This window comes from Nothobranchius furzeri, chromosome 7, assembly GCF_043380555.1.
Source record: "Nothobranchius furzeri strain GRZ-AD chromosome 7, NfurGRZ-RIMD1, whole genome shotgun sequence".
In the NCBI taxonomy this organism is placed as follows: domain Eukaryota; kingdom Metazoa; phylum Chordata; class Actinopteri; order Cyprinodontiformes; family Nothobranchiidae; genus Nothobranchius; species Nothobranchius furzeri.
The window spans coordinates 50,331,484-50,355,098 of NC_091747.1; the positions used below are offsets into that span (position 1 = coordinate 50,331,484).

The 23,615-nt window shown below is 41.7% G+C and overlaps 1 protein-coding gene across 3 annotated transcripts in view; it reads right to left on the minus strand.

Annotated features, from left to right (window-relative positions):
• The window catches only part of vipr1b (vasoactive intestinal peptide receptor 1b), a 63,298-nt gene that overhangs the window by 12,903 nt on the left and 26,780 nt on the right, over positions 1 to 23,615 (minus strand). For all 3 annotated transcript variants that reach the window (XR_008565945.2, XM_015955164.3, XM_070553182.1), the window contains 7 exons: positions 17,935 to 18,032; positions 15,401 to 15,533; positions 9,979 to 10,132; positions 9,767 to 9,827; positions 9,608 to 9,680; positions 8,602 to 8,693; positions 7,776 to 7,905 (listed from right to left, as the gene is read on the minus strand). Coding sequence is in view for 2 of the 3 variants with exons in the window: in XM_015955164.3 (XP_015810650.3) it covers positions 7,776 to 7,905; positions 8,602 to 8,693; positions 9,608 to 9,680; positions 9,767 to 9,827; positions 9,979 to 10,132; positions 15,401 to 15,533; positions 17,935 to 18,032 (741 nt within the window). In the remaining variant the exon portion in view is untranslated. The remainder of the gene's footprint in view (positions 1 to 7,775; positions 7,906 to 8,601; positions 8,694 to 9,607; positions 9,681 to 9,766; positions 9,828 to 9,978; positions 10,133 to 15,400; positions 15,534 to 17,934; positions 18,033 to 23,615) is intronic.

Consider the following 23,615-nt stretch of genomic DNA (forward strand, 5'->3'; position numbering starts at 1 on the left):
ATCATTGAAACGTGTCATCAGCCTGTCACCTTCCTAAACAGCCAGCGTCTGCGCGAAGGAAGAGTGTCAAACAGCCGCATTGCGACGTGGATGATGGTGCTCCAAGGATACAACATTGAGGTCAAGTATGGTCAGAACACCAAGCTAGCGCTAGGACAAGGGCTAGCTGGCTGCCAGCACTGTGACTCTGACTCCGTCATGGGCCCCCTGGACACACCTGCCGCAGTCTACCCAACCGCATCCAATCATCGCTACTTTGATGAGAATGTTTGCCAAGGGCTTCCGAAAGTTTACACTGATGGATGCTCCTACCTTCACGAAGGCCAGCTCCGTGCTGGGGTTGGAGTCGTTTGGGTTGACTGTGACACCAAGCAACCAAATCACTACCGGTTGGGCCAAAAGTCTAGTCAGTACGCCGAAATTGCTGCAGTGTTGATAACCCTCCAGCAGGCGGCAGCCTTGGACATCACTCAAATCGTCCTTTGCTCTGATTCAAACTACGCTAGACACAGCTTCATCTCTCACTTCCCCATGTGGAAGGAGAACAACATGAAAAACGCCAGGAACAGAGACGTGAAACACTCGGAGTTATTCCTAGCGTGTGATCTGCTCACCACTGAGAAAGGCATAATGGTCTACTGGAAAAAGGTCAAAGGTCACTCCAGGACCCTAGGTCCGGAGAAAGATGGTAATGACGAAGCTGACCGCCTTGCTAAGCTCGGTGCTGACCAGGGAACCTGTTGGGAATTCAAAGACGAGTGGCTTCCACCCAAGGCCGTTCACGAGGTCTGCGCGATTACTCGTCGCCATGCTAGCCAGGCAGACGAACCTCGGACCGTTGAGGTACCCGTGTTTCTAGGCAGAAAACCACAGGACGCGGACCTAGTCACCATGCAGGAACAAGATCCTGACCTGAAGCTCATCCGCGAGCTTCTCCAAAAGGGCCCGATGCCTGAACAACCGTCACCATCTACTGGCGCAAGCCGAGATTTGGTAACCCTGCATCGTCAACTCGCGCACCTGAAACTACAAAACGATTTGTTAGTTTACATGCGTGACGATCACAGCCCGCCGCGCTGGGTTGTTCCACTTGACCACAGAGGAGTCATGCTTGCCTACGCCCACGACACTCCGGTTGGAGGTCACCGCGGAGCAAAAGCTACCCTCGCGTCACTGACAGAAGTAGCATATTGGCCGTCGATGTCCAAGGACGTACACAGCTATGTCCAAGGCTGCCTCGTCTGTGCCCAGTTTCAACCCTCCCAGCCGCTTGCTAGAGCACCACTGCAACGCAGGGGAATAACCTTCCCTTGGTCCCACCTGCAGATCGACTGGGTTGGACCGGTTCCCAAATCGGCAAGAGGAAACAAATATATGCTAACTGTAACTTGCAGTTTCACAAAGTGGGTGGAATGCCTTCCAGCGCCAAACGATACAGCCGTCACAACCGCTGTACTGCTGATTAACCACGTTTTCAGTCGATGGGGACTTCCACTCTGCATTGACTCTGACCGGGGAACTCATTTCACATCCAGTGTAATGACGTCCCTGTTTGAACTTCTGGGAGTGGAAGTGAGATTCCACCTCCCCTATCACCCACAGTCATCCGGACAGGTCGAACGGATGAACCGCACGGTCGTCTCCATGCTCAAAAAGTGCGTCTGCTCCACGGGGAAGGACTGGGACGTCAAGCTCCCTCTGGTCCTGATGGCCATACGGTCCACTCCCCAGCGATCCACAGGGGTTACGCCCTTTGAGATGATGACCGGCAGACTGATGACTCTACCACTGCACCTCCTGTATCACCCAGAGGATGTCAGTGTTGCCACTGCCTATACCGCTCATCAGTATGTGGCAGACTTGAAAACACACCTCAGAGCTACGTTCGCGCACGCTCAGAAGAAACTGGAGACCAACGTAGAAGGCGCTAAGGCCTACTACGACCAAAAGACAACCAGCCGCGAATACGAGGTGGGTGACAAAGTATTCTACTTTCGGTTCGCCCAACCGGCACGCAAAGCTAAGAAGTTCCTGCCCTGCTGGTCAGGACCATTTGAGATCGTGGCAAAACTCTCTCCAGTTGCATACAGGTTACGCATCACCAAAGCGAGACAGGAGCCTGTCTACAAATGGGTGCATGCAAACCAAATCAAACCCTACGTCAAACCATCCCCGCGGGTACAGAGACCAGACTCCCCGCAGGAGGTAGACGTAGTCTCGACATAGTTCTATGCATGGAAATGGAAAGGGGGGGAAAGTGCACGTTTAACCCACTAACATGTACTAACCGACAAAGAACCAGGCCCCCCCCCGCCGTCACTTTCACTAACCAAGAGAAACTCCTTCCTAGACCGCTAACAGGATGTACCTACTAAAACCTTACAGAGTACTCTGGTACTTATACTAGGCTCTGATTAATGAATCTCTACGTGCAATCAAGACTTTGTCTGAAACCATACATCAGGATATTGTGTACACACGAGTGGTGAGAGATTTGATGCAGGACCTGCTCAGGGAAGTAAGTTCCACGCTGGACAGCTTGGTTGAAAGTCGTATTTCCCCGTACTTGGTACCACTGGACCTGCTCAAAGTTAGCTTGACAGCTGCTACCCCTCTACTGTGCACCTTTCACAAATCCACCTAGCGTACAGCCTAGGTAGTGCAATTCCCATTCACGTTGATGCAGAAAATTAGAACTCGGTTTCCTGTTACATGTTCCCATAATTGTGACACCTCACATCTATAGGTTTAAGTCGATGCTGAACATTGGTATTTGAAAGGACGGTAGGCATTTCCACTTTGAACTAGAAACCTGACACTCCATCACCTCAACCTCGAACAGCATGACTCAGAGATTGAGATCATGGACGCTTTCCGGGGTTGTAACTTTGCCTTCGATTTAGAAATTGACCAACAATTACTGATTGAAGGAACCAAATTTGCTAAGTTCACACAAAACCCGCGTGAACTTACTTTGACGCCCAAGACGCTACATTGACACAGATTATACGACTTTAATCTGCACATTGGTCGCCCTGGGGATGGAATGGCTCATCACGGCCGTGATAGCTTATTCCGCCTACAGGCGTGTTAATAAACTCCAAGATAAGATGCACTTGCTCACCTACGGTGTGCCTCGTAACCGCGTTCGGGGAGACTCCAAGCGTGAATGTACCACACCTGTCTAAAGGGGGTGAGCAACATTTTCTTTGTTATTCTGTAAACCTAAGAGTAGTTCTCAATTTAGTCTACCTCACATTTTTATCTGAGTGTTGCATTATGTCACATTCTTTATAAGCTACACACTGAATGTATGACCTAAGAATGTATTTTATGAGACCTCAAGGTTGCTATGAATTTTCTTGGATGTTATATGTTACATGTTTTTTTTTTTGGGGTTTTCTGTATTTTTGTTTCTTACTTGGTCACATATTAACTAGTGGTTATGTGCCGGCCCAGCTCAGTCTGTCAATGACTCTGTCTGACGCACCAGCACATTGTAGTACCTCTTAGTTTTATGGTCCTTGTTTTAGCCCAAAGACTGTCCTGATCCACCCTTTGGACCAAAAAGGGGGGAATCTTGGGACCACATAGGTCAATGCGCGTTTGCGAACTATGGACCTCGTACATCACCGCGTGCTCCATAAACTGAACTGTATGGCCGGCGGTGAGATGCCTTTGTGTCCACTCGTGGAGTTAACCGCCCACCGACCTTCCTCCTTCTACACTACTACCTCTCGCATGGACGACATCATCATTGCGTACCACCTGCGTGAGTGGCTTCTTCTCGTTATGCGCGTTGGGGACTATCCCGTTTCCTATCCTCTTTGTGCCTGACAAAGACAAAGACCAAAGGCGCCAGGATCCAAGACAAAGACCAAAGACAAAGGCGTCCAAGGAGACCAACGTCCTAAGGGACAAACCCACCTGTGCTTCCGACAATCAAGTCGACCTACGTTCATGAGGAACAAACCCATATGTGCTTCCGACGATCGAGCTTTGGGCGCGATCCCCGAAACCAAAAGGGGGAATGTTGAGGGTCTGACCTCATGAGGAAATTACTATGCAGTGATTTTCTCCAAAATGACTGTGCTTAAATTGCTCTGAAAAGCAAATAATCACATCAGCGCCAAGAAACTTCATTTCCCATGATGCTTTGCACACGGAAGCATTGGGTGATGTTACCGCCTAGTACCAGAAACACGTTCTGCGCATGTGCGGGAAGCCGTGGAGCTTTTCCCGCGAACTAAGACCATAAATCTTCAGCAGAGACAAAGAAACCTCGTTCTTTTGCCCAGGATACCTGGCGGTAAGGACACGCTTATCGAACGCTCCGATTCCCTTGAGCACGCGGAAGCTCTAAGTGCCCAAGTTGAGGACACAGAACGGCGGAGGAAAGCAACAACTCCATCCAGCTCTCTGAGACGCTCCCGTGGAGAAACACTCGTGAACGCCAAACAACGGAGAAAGCATCAAACCGACGGATGACGCTGGAAACTGCGGAGAAAAACGGAGAACCGTCAAGTCATAACAGCGGGGGACGCCTTGCTGCTTTGGTGATCAGAAAACTCATTTTTTTCTCTCCTTTTCTTCTCCCGTTTCCTCTATAGTCTCGAATAAGCAATAAACCGCGTCTATTGCTTAAAAAGTAGCTTCGTGCTTTCCTCTTTCGTCCCAAACACGTCAGTCGGGTCATTTTGAAAGAATAAACTGCTTATTGATCATTGTTTGGTATCTTTAAATGTTTTCTGCTTGGCCACGTGGTTAAACTAAAAGATATTATTCGTGATTAATCTTTTGTGTTGTTTCATGATCTTTTGAAATGTTTTGAGTGATTTAAGGTTAAGTTACTACTGATTCTAAGTGCTTTGGAAGTTAAAGTGCAAGTTGCCACCCACACTTTAGCCAGACAAAGGGGTCAGCCATCTTGTATTCAAGACTCCATTTTGAATCCATACACACACACACACACACACACACACACACTACTCCTTTGTGAGAACAAAGGACCCCATTCATACATCCTCCATCACATGCAAACACATCCATCTTCAATCATATCACATGGTTATTATTCATTTATGCCACTGTTTATTCATTTGACAAATTGTTAATTAAACGTTATAAAATTCAGATTTTCGTCTCCAGTAGCTTTGTTGTGTCGAAGAGAAGTCTCTGCTCCAAGGATTCTACGAACTTCAAGAAAGACTGATAAGAGTTTTGGATTCAATTTTTCCCCGGTTGAAGGGGAATGGTGCCCCGTATATCTAAGAATATCTTAATTAATTAATAAATCAGTAAATATTCCCATATTTACAGAATTTATTGAAGAATCCAAAAGTAAGTTGAAGCTTACTAATTGTTTGCTCCTAATAACCCCAACACCGTAGTTATTCCCGTTTGTGTGTGGTGTGTGTGTGTGTGTGTTTGTGTGTGTGTGTGTGTGTGTGTGTGTGTAAGCAAATTAAACTTGTCATTTGTTTTAGGGACAACAGAGCGTTTTTATTAAGCTTAGAGGTGAAGAGTGAAGCTGTTTACACATGAGTACAGTAGTTCATCCTGTGTTCTGCTGTGAAAAGTAGTTTTACATTCAGGGATTTACACAGCTGACACGTTTTAATGAAGTAAAAATTGTTTGTGTGAAGAATATAATTTTTATCTTCTCATGTGGATAAATGTAAAAATGTGTTTATTGCCTTTTTGTCACCTGTGGTCTCTGATTTTCTCTGTAGGACTGCAAGTGTCCAGCCCAGGGTCAGGAGAGGCTTTACCTGGTGGTCCTCCTGGGAGAGAGGCCTTCTACTGTCATCATGTTAATGTTATTTAGCTGTTTGATATTTGAACACATTTATTAAAACAAATACTAACTGATAACTGTTTCTGGTCATTGATTTTATCACCAGTTTTATTATTACAGATGTTTTTGAACATGTTACATGAACAGAAAATGAAAAGATGGTAAGGAGACAAGATTATTTATAATAGGTTAAACTTATTTACAGATCAAAACCAGTATGGACCAGTTATGTACGGTTAAAGCAGGATTAACCTGAGTGACTCTTCCTGGATAATTTATTTAAACTGAGTGAGCAGGAAGTCTTTAACAGTGCAGCTGGATCTGCTGCAGGAGGATCCAGACGTGGATGGAGGGCTGGAGCAGACCTGTGGCTGGACGTTTCTGGTCAGAGGAACATCATACAGGACGGTCTGCAGAGAGCTTTGGGATGCTTCCTCTCACTGTCCACTCCATCGTCCATCTACAGGGACTGCTGGGCTGGCTCAGATGACGGCTGTTACATCTCTAAGATGTATTCAGAAATATGAAATGAGGAGATGGTTTATGGATCCACTGGTATAACAATTGTGACTCTTCAGCAAATAAAACCACAGTGTTGTTTTTAATAGAGGTTCCTACATAAATGACTTGCCTGTTAACAGTAGTGGTGGTTTGCTGGTACCTCCTCCAGGACAGAGCACCACTGACCTCCTCCACACACATCTTCCTCAGGCTCATCCTCCAGAACCACAACTTCACCAGCACAGAGGCAGATGTGCAGCACAGTGCATGCTGACCTGTAATAGATTAAAAAAGAGGATTTTTTAAATTGAAAAATGTAAAACAAACCTATAACCTGCAGTACACTGGTTCTGTTCAGTTTAAAGAAAAGCAGCAGGGAATAGTTAAATAAAAACTACAGAGAATTTACATTTTTAAGACAGATCTAATCATTATTAGGCTTAAGTTGAATAAACAAATGCACATTGAAAACACTTCAATGCTATTTTATTAAAAAGCCTGTTTTTTAAAGCATTTTACCCCCATTTGATGCAAAATAAGAAGTTCTAAGGTCCAATTTACATTAGAAAACATCCTACTGCATTCAACATTTATAATGCATTTGGTTTATATTAATTAACTACATGATAATACTCTGTAGAAATGTGTTGTGTATGTTTAACAAGTTCATTCTGTAGCTTAAAACATACATAAAACGATCTAAAGTTAACATGTAAGTCCTGAAAGCTTCTAGAATAAACAAAGTTACTTTACCTGAAAACGGTTGTGAACAAACGCTGCTGAAGGAGGTAAAGCTGCTGTAGCTCCTAAATATTCCTGCTCGATTTTCGCTAGCTTTAGCATTTTTCCTTTGCATGTAGCTGCCGCCACGGCTGTGACGGGACCTACGGGCCACCGTAGAAATGAAGTCTAGACTGTCTGAATTCAGAGCCGCTGGGTTCCCGTCTTAGCGGTCTAGCAAGGACCCGGCCTTGTTAGACCGGCGAGGACCCGTACTCGTAAGCATCCTGCCAGTGGATTCGGACACACCCTGATACCTGAGAGGTGACTTCTGCTGCAGCAACACCTTTTTGTTGCACCTGAGAGGTGTTCCTATTTTGATTTCCCTGTTTGTGATGTCACAAACAGGGTCTTTTTGAAACAGCTTGTTTTAGGCACATATTTCCTAAAACCACACTGACAAAAAAATGGATGGACATTTTATTTATGTTTGAATTATTTATATAGACTCCCATAGCAGCACAAATTGTTCCTAAAGGTGAGTTTTTATGTCCCTTTAAAATATCGGAAAACTGCAAATATGTACAAAATATAAACAATATACTACATGATGTAGCACGTTTCCTTTCTAACCAATGACAAGACTGGAAGATGACCCACTTACAGCAGCAAGAACTTTATAGCAAGTCAACAATGGAATAATTGCTACAACATAGTTTTATGTGTACAACAAAACTTTCCATAAAGGTTTCCACACCTGAAATGATCCCAGGATCAAGTCAAAAATCAGTCGTAGCTCAGTCTTCACTTGCTCTGGGATGAAAGCAAACACGATAAAATTGACGCCAAACAGAGGAATCAGGAGTAGCGTTGATTTTGCGAGTCTCCTGAAAGGAAAAAAAAACAACACAAATTCACACATCTCTCTCTCTCTCTCTCTCTCTCTCTCTCTCTCTCTCTCTCTCTCTCTCTCTCTCTCTCTCTCTCTCTCTCTCTCTCTCTCTCTCTCTCTCTCTCTCTCTCTCTCTCTCTCTCTCTCTCTCTCTCTCTCTCTCTCTCTCTCTCTCTCTCTCTCTCTCTCTCTCTCTCTCTCTGCACTAAAACCAATTTTGCGTCAGTATACATCGACAATGAAATGCGACTCGAGTACTTTTCATTTTACATTTCATCTGAGTGGACCAGAGATGGAAGAAAACACCATTAACAATGTCAGTGGGACAGTAGCTCATGCATTATGGCTTCTGTTTGCGATGCTCTCCATCACAGGAAATTCACTCAAACACACCAAGCGCGACATCTCTTTAGCTGCCAGTGGGAGGCCACGGTGATGTGGGCGTCACACAAAAAGGGAAGCTTCACTCCCAAAGTTTAAAGTGATTAGTTATCAGCGTACATTAAAAGAGGCTGCTACACACAAAAGTGTGTCTGATCTGAGCGTTGCACAGGAAATTTATTCCAGATGATTTTTTGTTTATCCTTTTTAAAGGGAGCCCCTATGTGGGACATTTTGCTCCTCAAAGGCTGCAGCCACTTTATATAAACATTATGAATAGATAAATATGAGAGGACAATATTATACACACAAATATTGGTTGGACTCATTTCGTCCAATGTCCGGGCAGTTGATCTTCTGGCGAAGGATTCGGATGATGCAGATGAAAAGAACAAAGTTCATCTGGGGGAACGTAAATAACAGGAGACAAAGATGAAGGTAAGTTATTGAAGATGTTTTAAAGGATGAGTTTTAAACAATTAATATGTTATTTGTTCCTAAAAGATCTTTGGATTACTTTAGATTAGAGAAACAGAGATTATTCCTGATTAAGACTTGTCAAGCATATTCACGGGATGCTTTTAATCTTACGGAAGAGGATTAGGGCAATTGAAAAGAAAAAAAGAAAGAGAATTATGACTTTAATCTCAGAATTCTGTCTTTTCTTCCTCAAAAGTCAAACTTCCCTGCAAACAGTAAACGTCGCATGGACGTGCGGATCATGTCTATATTGAGTCTGTTGGTCCAGACTACGTCTTTAAGACGTACAAACTAGATCTTTGCAAAGTGGGTTTGATCTCAGAATTCTGACTTTTTTCTCAAAATTCTGACTTTAATCTCAAAATTCTGAATTAATCTCAAAATTCTGATTTTAATCTCAAAATTCTGAATTAATCTCAAAATTCCGACTTTAATCTCAAGATTCTGATTTTAATGTTAGAATTTTGACTTTTCCCTCAAAATTCTGACTTTAATGTCAAGATTCTGATTTTAATTTTAGAATTTTGACTTTTCCCTCAAAATTCTAACTTTAATCTCAAAATTCCGACTTTAATCTCAAAATTCTGCATTAATCTCAAGATTCTGATTTTAATGTTAGAATTCTGACTTCTCCCTCAAAATTCTAACTTTAATCTCAAAATTCTGAATTAATCTCAAAATTCTGACTTTTATGTCAGAATTCTGACTTCTTCTCAGAATTATTAGTCAGAATTCTCTTTCTTTTCTTCTTCTTTATTATTATTTTTCCAGTGGCCCTAATCCTCTTCCATATATTCTCAATTCTAAAATAATGTATTTAACTTTCATGCACTCACCATGATAGAAGCTAAAATGGGGGTTTTAATGATCCACCAGAACATGTCAGTATTTTCGATTATGTCCCAGCACCTGGTGAGACATGAAACAAGAACAAATGTGCAAAGTGTGGAAAATCAAAGGAAAAAGATTTAGCAGTTCCCTGCTGTTTCCCTCACCCCACATCATTATAGTAGGCTTTAGCAATGCTCCACGCTGTGATGAAAACTGCTGGACCACCTAAGGACAAGACATCAAAAATACAAATCTATATTCTGGGATATTAAACCAAAATCAAACCTACCACTGAATTCCTGTGGGAAAGATTCTTACATTTATTTTTTGTTGCTCCATAAATGTAAAAAAAAAAAAAAAAAAGAACTGTTCTCACCCCAGCCGATGAGAATGTAAGCCCAGAAGTATCTCCTCTCGGAGAAGAAAGAGACGGCCAGCAGTGCGTGAAGATAAAGACCTTCCACCAGCAGCCAGAAGAAATTGGCCATAATACAGTACTGAAAGAACACAATCACTGCTTTGCAGCCAACCTGCAACACAAGAAATTGCACATTTATCACATTTCAAACTAAATAATCTGATGTTTATGACTACTTCTGCAAAATGGCTTGTTTCCACTGTAAATAGGTAATTTGCAACTTAGAATAATGCACCAATAATGCAGTGACTTTTATAAATGTTGACAGTAAAAGTAGACTGACTTAATAATTTACACATAAGTGAAAGTAATTTTAGTCGACTGTGAAGCAGGACTTTACACTAAGAGCTCCGTCTCTCCCCGTAACGAAAGAACGAAAAGTCAGAGTGCAGAAATGTTCCAGCGGGGTAAAATAAAAGTCTGAGACTGACACAGCCAAGCAGGATAACCCAATCTTCCGGCTGGCTGACGACATAATGGAAGAAAACTTTAATCAAAATTGATGAATTCATTCAAAATGCAACCATAGAGGATCAGATACTTTGTTGCAGGAAGCTCAAATTTTTGTATCCAGTGACTTTTTGTTCAAATATTTTTGTTTTGAGGTGTTAAAATAAAGATATGATAATTAACAATGATGGCATTAAAATTCCCATTTTGCTGTTTACATCTTGAACACTGGGAGCAGCTGACAAATAAGTAAGTAAGTAAATTTTATTTATATAGCACTTAGATCAAAACAAAATAAAACAAAGTCATGAATTCAAAATGCTCTCAAAACAGAATCAGATTAACATCAGAAAAAAAGTCATAAAATTATAACATTTCATAAACAGATGAAAGATTAAAATTTTGAGTTAAAAATAAAAAAATAAATAATTTAGGTAAAAGCAGCTTTAAATAAAAGGGTCTTTAGCTGTTTTTTAAAAGTGTCCAGACTGTAAATGCTGCGTAAGGAGGAAGATCATTCAATTCAATTAAATTTAAAAATACTTTATTAATCCCAGAGGGAACTTGATTGCTGTAGTAGCTCAGAATAATAATAATAATCAAGTCATCAAAGAGTTATTGTATATTACAATGGCTGTTGGCAGGAAGGATCTCCAGTAGCGGTCAGTTTTGCAGTGAAACTGAAGAGGCCTCTGACTGAAGACACTCTTCCGTTGTCGGACAGTCTTGTGAAGAGAATACTCAGGGTTGTCCATAATTTTCTTGATTCTCTGGAGAATCCTTCTTTGCATTATCTCCTCCAGTGGTTCCACAGTCGTCCCCAGAACAGAACCAGCCTTTTTTATTAGGCTGTTGAGCCTTTTCAGGTCCCTGCTTCTGATGCTACTACCCCATCAGACGATGGCTGAAGATTACACTCTCAACAACAGACTTGTAGAAGATGTGCAGCATCTTGCTACAGACATTGAAGGACCTAAGCGTCCTCAAGAAGTGCAGTCTGCCGTGTCCCTTCTTGTAAACGGCTTCACTGTTCTTTCTCCAGTCCAGTCTGTTGTTCAAGTGAACTCCAAGGTATTTGTATTCCTCAACCACCTCCACTTCTTCTCCCATGAAGGAAACAGTGTTTGACTCCACCCTGTTTCTTCTGAAGTCTAAAATCATCTCCTTTGTTTTGTTCACGTTCAAGTTCAGATGATTGTTTCCACACCATGCCACAAAGCGCTCCACCAGCTCTCTGTACTCACCTTCCTGTCCATCTCTGATACACCCGACAACTGCAGAGTCATCTGAGTATTCCTGTAGATGACAGGTCTCTGATTTGTACTGAAAGTCTGTGTACATGATGAAAAGGAATGGTGAGAGTACAGTCCCCTGTGGTGCTCCAGTGTTACTGATCGCCTGGTTTGATGTGCAGATCTTCAGCCTCACAAACTGTGGTCTGTTTGTTAGGTAGTCTTTAATCCAGGCGATAGTTGAGGCCCCCACCTGTGTCTTCTGGAGTTTCTGGCAAAGTACATCAGGCTGAATTGTGTTAAATGCACTGGAGAAATCAAAGAACATGACCCTGACAGTGCTGCCTGCTTTGTCCAGATGACAGTGGATTAGTTGAAGCAGCTGGATGATGGCATCTTCAACTCCAACTCCATGGCAATAAGCAAACTGCAGTGGGTCCTGACATGGACGTAATTTTTTTTTGGGGGGGGGGGGGGGGGGGGGTACAGGGGGGGACATGTCCCCCCCCCCCCCACACACACACACACACACATTTTCCAAAGTAAAATTTTGACCCCTGCATGTTTTACCATCCAAAAACAATATTACGCTATATTAAATTGACGCTGGTTGAGCTCAAGGACCATGCGGAAACCAAACGTTTGTGTTGAAGCCTGTTTCCCATTAGAGCATACTGTAAAGACACCCCCCCCCCATGTCCCCCCCACTTCTAAAATGAAAATTACATCCATGGGTCCTGATATGTCCTAGTTTGCTTATTCAGGTGGACCAACAGGAGTCTCTCCAGGACCTTCATGATGTGGGATGTCAGGGCAACCGGTCTGTAGTCGTCACTGACTGATGGGCAAGTTTTCTTTGGAACTGGAACAAGGCAGGTCTGGAACCTTCTCCTGGGCCAGGCTGAGGTTGAAGAGGTGTTGCAGAATCCCACAGAGCTGCTCTGCACAGGCCTTCAGTACTCTGGGGCTGACACCATCTGGACCTGCAGCCTTGTTCCTGTTCAGTCTCTCCAGCTGCCTCTTCACCTGACTTATAGAGACAGATAGGTGGGAGGGGGAGGTAAACGGGGCAGCAGCATCTCCTGGCTTGGTTGAAGACAGATTTATAGAACCAGAAGAGTCCATGACAGTGTTAGAGGACAAAAGAGCTGGCGTGTGACAGGAAAATGTTGGATCAGAGGAGGATGGGATGTCTGATTGGCTGGGGACAGGCGAGGAAGATGCTGGGTTTGTTCCTGAACTAAACCTATTGAAGAACTTGTTCAGTTCATTGGCTGTGTCCAGGCTGCCATCTGTGAAATCCCTCCTCTGCTTGAAGCCTGTGATCTTCTTCATCCCTGAACAGACATCTCTGATATTGTCCGTCTGTAGTTTGTTCTCCAGCTTCTTCCTGTATGCCTCCTTGTTGTCTCTGATCTTGATCTTCAGTTGCTTCTGTATACTCCTCAATAATTCCCTGTCTCCCTCCTTGAAGGCTCTTTTTTCTCATTTAGCAGATTCTTCAGTTCACTGGTGATCCAGGGTTTGTTATTAGCGAAGCATCTCACTGTTGTGGTGGGTATGATGTTGTCCATACAGAAGTTTATATAATCAGTGACACATCCAGTCATGGCATTGATGTCCTCTTCATATCCATCCAATCTGTGGTCTCAAAACAACCCTGCAGGGCTTCTCCAGCATCCTGTGACCATTTTCTCACAGTTCTTCTTGTCACAGGTTGCCTCTGAACAAGTGGTTTGTATTCTGAGCAGAGAAAAACAAGATTGTGATCTGATTGTTCTAGAGGAGATCTTGTTTTGGACATGTATGCATTCTTTACATTTGCATAACACAAATCCAATGTTTTGTTTTCTCTGGTGGAGCAACTGACAAACCGTTGAAATGTTGGAAGTGTAGCAGAGAGCGAGGCATGATTAAAATCACCAGAAATAGCCACAAATGCATTGGGGTGCTGGGTTTGTAGCTTAGCGACAATGGAACTGATGGCATCACAGCACTTTCAGCAATGGCTGAAGGTGGAATATAAATGGTTGCCAAGACAACACTGGTGAACTCGCTTGGCAAGTAATATGGGCGACAACTTACTGCCAAGAGTTCAACATCTGGGCTGCAGGGACGACATTTCACTGAAACATGACCTGGATGGCACCATCTGTTGTTGACAAGCACTGCCACTCCACCTCCTTTTCTTTTCCTGCTCATCTTCAGATCTCTGTCAGCTTGTACAGTCAGGAACACTGGCAGAGAGATGCTGTAATTGGGGATATGGTCTTGCAGCCACGTCTCAGTGAAACACATAACACTGCACTGCCGATACCCTGGCTGAGTCCTTGAAAGGGCTTGGAGTTCATCCATCTTGTTGGCCAGTGATCTCAAATTGCCCATTATGATCGATGGAAGAGATGGTTTGAATTTCCTCTTTCTCTGTCTCCATTTTGCTCCCACTCTGCACCCACGCTTCTTGCGTTTTAGCTCATTTGGGATTTGTGGCTTCAGTTGAGGTATTATTTCAGCCTTTTCAATGTTAATCCGCTGCTCCCGATTGTAAACCAGCTAGTTGCCATGGTTATGCATCGTAACAAATGCTCAAAAAATGAAAAAAGTGAAAAAATAGCAGTAAAAATCCTCTAAGCTTCACAGCACCAGAAACAGAAAAGTAAAATGTCCCAAAAAATACAGTTTTTCTTGAGAAACTAGAAGAAAAACTGTAAAAAAAAAAAAAAAAAAAAAAAGGCAAAACTTACATATTGTCAACAGAGCTACTCCAACATTCAACCACCCAGAGCAGCACAGTTCCGGAATGTTCCAAAGTCAGGGTGCAACAGTCTGGAAGGAGCGATCCCTCGACTTTTGTATCTGGTGTTTGGAACTTCTAGAAGGTTCTGGTGTGTGGACCTGAGGGCTGGGGTTGGAGCATAAGGCTTTAACAGTTCAGTAATATAGGGAGGAGCCTGACCATGTAGAGCATTGAAAGTTATAATCAGGATTCTAAAATTAACTCTGAAGTTAATGGGTAACCAGTGCAGAGACATTAGAATAGGAGTGATGTGTGCTCCTCTGTTTTCTCCAGTTAGGAGCCTCACAGCCGAGGTTTGGACCAACTGAAGGCGGTCAAGGGCTTTTTTGTTAAAACATGTGAAAAGTGTGTGACAGTAATCTAGACGGGAGGAGATAAAGGCATGGATAACCATTTCAAGTTCATGTTTTGACACCAACCTTCGTAGTTTGGATATATTTCTTAAATGATTAAAACAGTTTCGGACCATTGTTTTTGAGTGACCTTCAAGAGAAATTGATTGGTCAAAAATAACACCCAAATTCCTTAAACAGGAAACCACTTACTTGATTTTAAATATCAACATGTATTAAAGTTAATAGTAGGATATTTTATGCTAAAGTAGAAGCTGGAGCACCCTCTAGTGGCTGGATGCAGTATGAGTTTGAAGCACCGCCCCTCTGAATAAATAAACTCATCTCAATTGTTGAATATAGTTTGGCTTAATTTTTTTTTTTCCGGAAACCAAAAGACACTGAAGCCTTATCCAAAACCACTATTAAGAAATATTCTAAACAATAAAACCGTAATTTCTGCTGAGCTTTGATCAGTTTACTCCAAGTTCAACAAAGTCAAATGCTCTGGAGCCATTTGAGACAAAATTTCCCAAATCTAACTGCAGCATCTCAAACACTGAACTCACAGATCCTGGAGAGCAGTTGTCTACCTCCCCGACCTCATACAGAACCACATCCTTGATGAACACCGCGATTGCCTTCAGGATGAACGACACAAACAGGTGCATGTGGATGTAGTTCCTTGTGCAGTGGAGTTTTCTGAAAAAAATAATTAAGTAACTAATAATAACTCTTCAAAAATCCAGATCAAGGCAAGGAAACATACAAGCCGTTCTATAAACAATGTCCATGTGCTAATTATCTGAAATCTTTGGAGTTAATAGTCTAAAATAACAGGAAATTATAGACCTAATGTACTCCTAACCAAGCCTCTCAATCCATTTGGCTGCTAAGTGGGTGGATCCACTTCAGAGAACATTAAATGCTTTTTATGGTCCTTTACACATCTCAACAAATCTGACAAGTGAGGTAAATTTCCAACTGAGTAAACATTTATGAAACTCTCCATTATCCATTACTGAACACTTCTTCACCTCGTGATTATCTTTCTCAGAGATTAACTGATTAGTAGAGGAGGTGTGAAGCCTTACAATGACTCAGACTCATTCGATTTTATTCCCCCTTTTTCCCAAGGACATTTTCAAAGTAGAAAACCATTCATTTTGGAAAATAAAATGAATTTGAAGTAATTTAAAGCATCCACTGGAGACATGGCTGCATCAAACCCAGGACAGATTGTTCCCATCCTGTTGTAGCTGCTTAAAAAGACCTGTCCTCTTACAGGCTTTTATTGAGTTTTGCATTAAATGTATAATTCAGAAGGTGTGTGATTGATGTTCAGAGGTTATTCCAGGAATGTTTGTTCCCGATTAATAAAAGCTGCTGCTTTTTCACAAGATATACATCAGATGCTTGAATCGATGACTTTAATTTAACTTTTAATTTCCCCCAACACACACACACACACACACACACACGCGCACACACACACACTCACACACAAACACACACACACACACACACACACACACACACACGCACGCTTACACACGCGTATACATATTTCATATAAATATATATAACATGCATATATATATATATATATATATATATATATATATATATATATATATATATATATATATATATATATATAATGAAGAATCAATGTTTCACATAAGGTCTTTGAATGTCAGTATCTGACATGATTGACAAGTTAACAGCTAGTCCAAAGAGGCTAAGCTCAAAGTAGACTTCTCTCATTTTAAACCAAACCCAAGTCTTAGAATGATCTTTCAAATTCTGGATGAAATTTAAATTCTGCAGGAACATTTTTGTATTCCTGCAGAAATGCCCAAGACTACAGGAAACGCTACAGCTAGCTAATGCTACTTTCCCGTGTGCTTGCAAAAAACTTTAGAAATAAATGTAAGTAACCATCTGAAAAATGTTCTCATGAATCACTAAATTTTTTTTTAGGCTGGGCTACTTTTAAGAGAGTATTAATCCAATGCCAGCCTAGCCATTAGCTCATCAATCTGGCGAGAGCTAAAGCCTGTTTCTCCGAACAAAGGGTGTTGAAAGAGCTTTTAACAACAGGTCAGATATTAGTTGTGCATAACCATGCCAAAAGGTCAGATTTGTGGCCTTCAAAGCTTAACTTTTGATTCCCATAAATCCCTTTTAGAATTAACATATTCTAAGGACCATTAATGTGTTTTTTAAACAAGTCATCACATTCCTGACTTTTATTTTTCCTTACCACCAAGGGTGCCCCATCACTCTTTCATGGCTCAGATTTGTGACTTGTTTCGATTTTCTGCTCTCAGACTTACTTAATATTTTTGGAACTTCCGTTAGGTTTTTCATCCTAAGGCCAGTTGTGCTTGCTTACATGGAAAGTAACTAGTAAAATAAACCTTAAAGGAAACAGACTGAAGAAACACACACATTTGTGATTTAAAAACAATTTCCTGCTCGTCCCAAACATCTAACTTGATTCTACCAAAACCCTGAAATGCACATGTCCACCAGAACCGTATTTGCCCAGCTTGAGCAACAGCTTTAAGAGTTTCTATCTCTCATCTCGTCTTTTAGCCTGCTTTTTGTGTCCAAGTGTAAACTGATCTTAGATACTCTGAAAAGTGTTCAATCTTGATGTGTATAATTTGTCTCGTCACCCATGGCACATCACACCCAGCAGGATTAATATCAAACTTATTCTCTGAGGCTCTGCGGTGCTAAAGGATTTATTTCAGTCTGTTCTTCAATCCTTTTCCTCAACAATTGGCATCATGGAGAGAACATTTAAAGTCTGATCTGTAAGAAAATCATAATCCCTGTCTATGTGTAGGACAATTTGAATGAAAAATATAATTAATTCAAAAGTAAAAAAAATCTTTAAATTGTTTCATACCAATCGTTTGGCAGAGATTTCCGTGCATTGGGATGCATGGAGACCAGTTTAGCTGCATAGGATCAACATCTTTTTATACGTTGGTCTTTAAAGTCCCGGCTAGACTGATTCATGATTGTTTTCCGCAAGAGAGAAATTGTTGAGAATTGCACGTGTTTGATGGGAAAATAGTTTTTTTCTTACCTGAAGATGCAAAGAATCACAATAGCAGAGATGAGAGAGATGAGTGAAACACTGTGACCGATGGTGTAGCCAATCTTCACCTGCCAGAAAAACTTTCCCTAAAAAAGAAAAAAAGAAACCACAAAACATTGAATTTGTTGAATTTTAACACTGCTGTGCTGAAATTAACCATAAAGGTATAAGTAGTTTAGTAAGTGAGGTGGTCAAAAAACTCCTCAGTGGGGGTGGATGAGATCCGCTTGGAGTTCCTTAAGGCTCTGGATGTTGTTGGGTTGTGTTGGTTGACATCTGGGGCAGTTCCAGTGGACTGGCGGACTGGGGTGGTGGTCTACTTATTTAAAAACGGGGACTGCAGAGTTTGTTCCAACTACGGGGGATCACACTCCTGAGCTTCCCTTGAAAGACCTATTCAGGGGTTCGGAGAGGAGGGTCCGTCGGATTGTCAAACCTCAGATTCAGAAGGAGCAATGTGGTTTTTCATCCTGGCCGTGGAACACTGGACCAGCTCTGTACCCATAGGGGGATCTTGGAGGGTGCGTGGGAGTTCAACCAACCAATCTAGATGTGTTTTGTGGATTTGGAGAAAGCGTTCGACTGCGTCCCCCGGGGGGCCCTCTGGGGGTACTCCGGGAGTATGGGGTACCAGGCCCTTTGATATGGGCTGTTAGGTCCCTGTATGACCGGTGTCAGAGCTTGGTTCGCATTGCCGGTAGTAAGTCAAGCACGTTTCCGGTGAGAGTTGGACTTCGCCAAGGCTGCTCTTTGTCACCGATTCTGCTCATAACTTTTATGGACAGGACTTTTAGGCGCAGCCAAGTTGTTGAAAGGAACTGTTTTGGTGGCCTAACGATCAGGTCTCTGCTTTTTGCAGATGATGTGGTCCTGTTAGCTTCATCAGACAATGATCTGCAGCTGGGATGAGAATCAGCTCCTCTAAATCTGAGACGATGGTCTTAAATTGGAAAAGCAATGCCCTGCAGGTCAGGGGTGAGGTCCTGCCCCAAGTGGAGGTGTTTAAGTATCTCGGGGTCTTGTTCACGAGTGAGGGAAAATTGGAGCGTGAGATTGATGGGTGGATTGGTGCTGCATCTGCAGTGATGCGGGCGTTGTACTGATCTGTCATGGTGCCGAGTCAGAAGGCTAAGCTCTCAATTTACCGGTCGATCTACGTTCCTACCCTCACCTGTTGTCATGAGCTTTTGATTGAAAGAACGAGATTGTGGATACAAGCGACCGAAATGAGTTTTCTCCGCAGGGTGCCTGGGCTCCCCTTTAGAGATAGGGCAACAGCTAGCTTTAGCATTCCCCATCTAAAATAACATTTCTGCCAGAATAAACATCTAATCAACGCAAAGTGAAGGTGTAAAAACAGCTAGAAATAGATTTTTGAGATGGGAACTGTCTGTTTTTGAATGGAATCTCCCCCGACTAGCTGTTAGCTCATCAATCTGGTCAGAACTAAACTCTCTTTCCCCAGTCCGAGGTCGTGAGAACATGCAGAATAATTTAGCTACAGAACCATGATTCAAAAGCTAAGAACTACCACTTTAACCTTATGGGGAATTTTGGGGATTCCTGAATTGCTGCAATTACTTCCAAATGGATCCAGCTACGACATCAGTGGATTGTAGAAAAGGCTGGATTCAGCTCCTGCCTCAATGTCATGGTTCTGTACTTTTTAGATGAAAATGAGAGTCGAAGTTCTACATCTTGTTGTACACAAAGACATCTCATATGCAAGGGAGGGGACATCAAATTCCTTTTAGAGTCCCTGACTCTCTCGATGTCTTATTGAATTCCTATGTGGCATACTAATGAGGCTGCCTCTGTGACTCAGAGTGCCAACTGCCCACGAAGAAAGCTTTTACTGCTGTGTAGTGCTCATCCACTCTTCACCCTGCTCCACCTTCATCAACAGAGACAAGATTAGCTCTCTGCAGTAAAACCGGCATAAGTTAGGCAACATTTTATGTATTTATTTCATTCCCACTCCTGGACAAGGGCGTCAGTTTGTTTTCAGAATTGCTGGGGACAATAACCATACACTTGAGTGGGGTTTAAAATTTGCTGGGGACAATAAAGACAGGCTTTTTTGAAAGTGGGGGGGACACAGCTGCCAATCACAAATTTTGCCGGGGACATGTCCCCGGCGTCCCCGGTTAAAATGACGCCTATGCTCCTGGAGGCATCATAAATAGCCTCTCATAAAGCAGGAGTGTTGCGCTTCAAGGTTGTTTCAGCAAATCATGATGAATGTTGACTTATGGGTATTTTCATTTGTTCAAAATAATAAATATCTTCAGAATTACAAAAGAAATGAGTAAACAACCTCTGGGCAAAATAAGTAAAATGCTCAGATTTAGATGTGACTGGATCAGTTTAATTGAACAGATTTTTTTTATTGATAAAGAAGGTTTGTGTACACTTATTTAATCTATTTGTTGGTTTTACCATGATTTTTTTTGTAAAATAATTTTAAATGAAAGTTAAAAAAAATCTAATTTTTTTTCATTTGAGAGATAATAAATAAATTCTGCATGTTGCAATTAATAAAAATAGGGAAATAAGTGCAAACTCAGTGGACTGTCCAATAAGGAAAGGCATTTCATGCTTTTTAAATTCTTTTTTTTTTTTTTCATATTTTGCCACAAATGCCGAAAAGAAGGTGCATAACTTTAATTTTTACAATTAGATTAAAAGGTTTTCTAAAAACACGGTACCATTATATCTGTAGTAGATTTTATACTGACTGGAAAAACTAGTTGAAATGTTACAAAAAAAAGGGGGATTTTGATGCATCATTGTTTTTTTAAATCCAATTCCCAAAAACGATCTGATTTGCTGCAGTGGAATCATGGGAATGATTTACTAAATCCAACAACGGCATCTGGTTTATCCATTAAGAAATCTTTTTCATATTAAAAAAAATATGGAGCCAGAAGCCTTAGTGATAAGAGCAACAAACTTACAAATATTCCGGTAGCAGGTTTCTCCAACAATAAAATGTCCTATGATGCCTTTATAAGCCTCTACATACAGTCCAAATGTGAAAAAACCTGCCCATCTGCTTTCTGTCAGTGTTTGGTTATGAGCCTAAAATGAGCCGTTTCAAAAAGACCCTTTTTGTGATGTCACAAACTGGGAAGTTAGCATAGAACCACCTCTCAACTCTGCAGGCTGGAGGAGGCGTGGCTCTACTCTGAGCCTCTCCTGGATATCTGTCCTTCTTAAGCCTAATTTATACTTCTCCACCTGCGTCGGTACGGAGACACTCAGTGATATAATGCATCGACGAAAGGGCTCGCAGAGGGTGAGACATGCCTCATTTTTTAACTATTCGCCAAAAGTGACGGAGACCGTAAGCTTGTGATTGGTCAGGACGCCGCTTCCTTTAAATTCATCGTCAGTACTGTCAACTCTCAAAAAGTTGATAGCAAAAGATATTTAGTGGCAGACACGGAACAGATTGAAGAACGTCTCACGAAAATAGCTCGAAAATGTATTCACCCATGATTGAATGCGTACAAAGATATGCAGCAAGCATTTTATTCATGAACGGAAAAGCCGGGAAATGTGGGTTTAGAGGTGGCGACTGCATGAAGAATTAAAGGAGAATGAGGGACAAATTTGCCTATTTTAAAAAGTCTCTGAAATATGTAAACACAATATAAACATAATAGTAAATACACTATCTTGGACCGGATGCACGACTGTAACGATGGCAGGATACCCCAGATATCCCACACTAGAGCTGATGGAGAAGTATAAATCAGCATTTAGCCCAGGGGTGTCAAACTCAAATTCACACTGGGCCGAAATTTAAATCTGGGACGAAGTCGCGGGCCAAACTTAATATTTTTTGAAAAAGTGACGGCAAATTTACACATTTTCTTTATCAACATAAATGCAGTTTTGAACCTTTTAATTTGGAAACAAACTTTTTTTTGCATTAACACTGAATGTGGAATAACCAAATTACACACGAGCAAGTTAATTTTAAATACAACGCATCAGTGGTATTCATTACTTGTGGTATATTCAACATTTTTAAAATCTATTCAGGATTTCTGTTTTCTTGTTGTTTATTCATTTTTCTCTTTTTTTATTCTCCTTTTTTCTCCTGTAATAAGTGTCATCGCTGCTGTGACATCTAGATTTCCCCACTGAGGAACAATAAAGGGATTTTCTATTCTATTCATCTATCTGCAGCCTTTCCACTTCCTGTTTTACTGTAGGTTAAATATTTTCTCACGGACCAACAACAAAATAAAAATATAATTTTATCTTAAATGAAAATGCAGCATCTCACCTGTTAACGTTCATGTTTTGGAGCAGAAAAAGAGCATAAAACCAAAATATTTAAAGCTCAGTTTGCTCCACTGATTTACTGTGATGCTCACCTGTTCCAGCCAAATACCTGCATCATGGAGTTGATCTGAGCTGAGGAGGAGACTCCTGTTGTTTTGTTCATCTTCATCATAATAATGACAACATTGGATGACAACAGGTGCTCACATAGGTTTGTGCTGCTGAACATGTCTGAGCAGCTTGACCACGTTGTTGTGTGTCGGGGAGGAAACACGACAGCAGCCACAGAGTCATGCTGATTTGAGCGTGTCACTGCTTGCTGGAGTTATATCAGCTCTGTTTGGAAGTTAGTTGGAAAAAATTCTCTTTCACTCGGCACTGAGTGAGAGGAGTGTTTAGTTTGTCCGAGACAGTGAGCTGCACACCGGCAGCAGATTCTGGAAAAAACGAGAGGTACTTGGCTGCAGCAAAATGGCGACTGTAGGTAATTGAAAAAAACACAAAGGAGGGGGCGGTTTGGCTCCGCGCTAATGCCGCAAAGCATCATGGGAGTTGTAGTCTTTGTGGTAAAATTGGCCAGCGAGTCAGTTGTAATATATTTTTGATATTTATCTCGCGGGCCACATAAAAATGCTCCGCGGGCCTTGTGTCTGACACATGTGCTTTAGTCTATCATTGGTTGGGTGGGTGTGGCCAGCTCTAGCTTGTTTTCTTAAAGTGGCAGAGACTCATGAAACAGCTCAATCTGGAAGGTACTGAAAATGTCAAGAATAAAGCCATTAAGATTGCTTTATGTGAGAGGGATTTAGTGCAAAGAACTTCATAAGCATGTTTTAAAAAAATCTATAGTAAAACTTAAACAAATCCTTGTATGCCTCATTGCAATCGGTGTCTCTCTGTATTCGTGACTCATGAGACACACATAATAGTGGTGAGAAAATGTGAAAATTCTCAATTAGATTTGCAACTGGTATTTATGATGCTTCTGTGAATAGTTTTTGCTGGCTTGGTCATTCGCTGCTCAGTAAGAAATTGCAAACTAACTAGGAAGATTTGTGCTACAGTTGTGCACAATTCTTTCTTGTGTTATGCAAAGACTGTGACCACTGTGAGACAAAATTGTGCATGCACGTTTTGAATATGCTCACACAAAAACACTGAGAAACCTTTTCAAACATTTCATGACAACTTAGAAACTCCCTCACATGAAAGCTGTTCTCAATTCATCACCAATGTGCAGCCAAGTGAAACTAACTTAGAATGTAAATCGTTTACTTCTAGCAACACCACAATAAGGATTAAAATACAGCAAATCAATAGTCATCTTCCACAAAACACCAACCCAGAAAGGAAAAAAAGCAGATACTCCCATT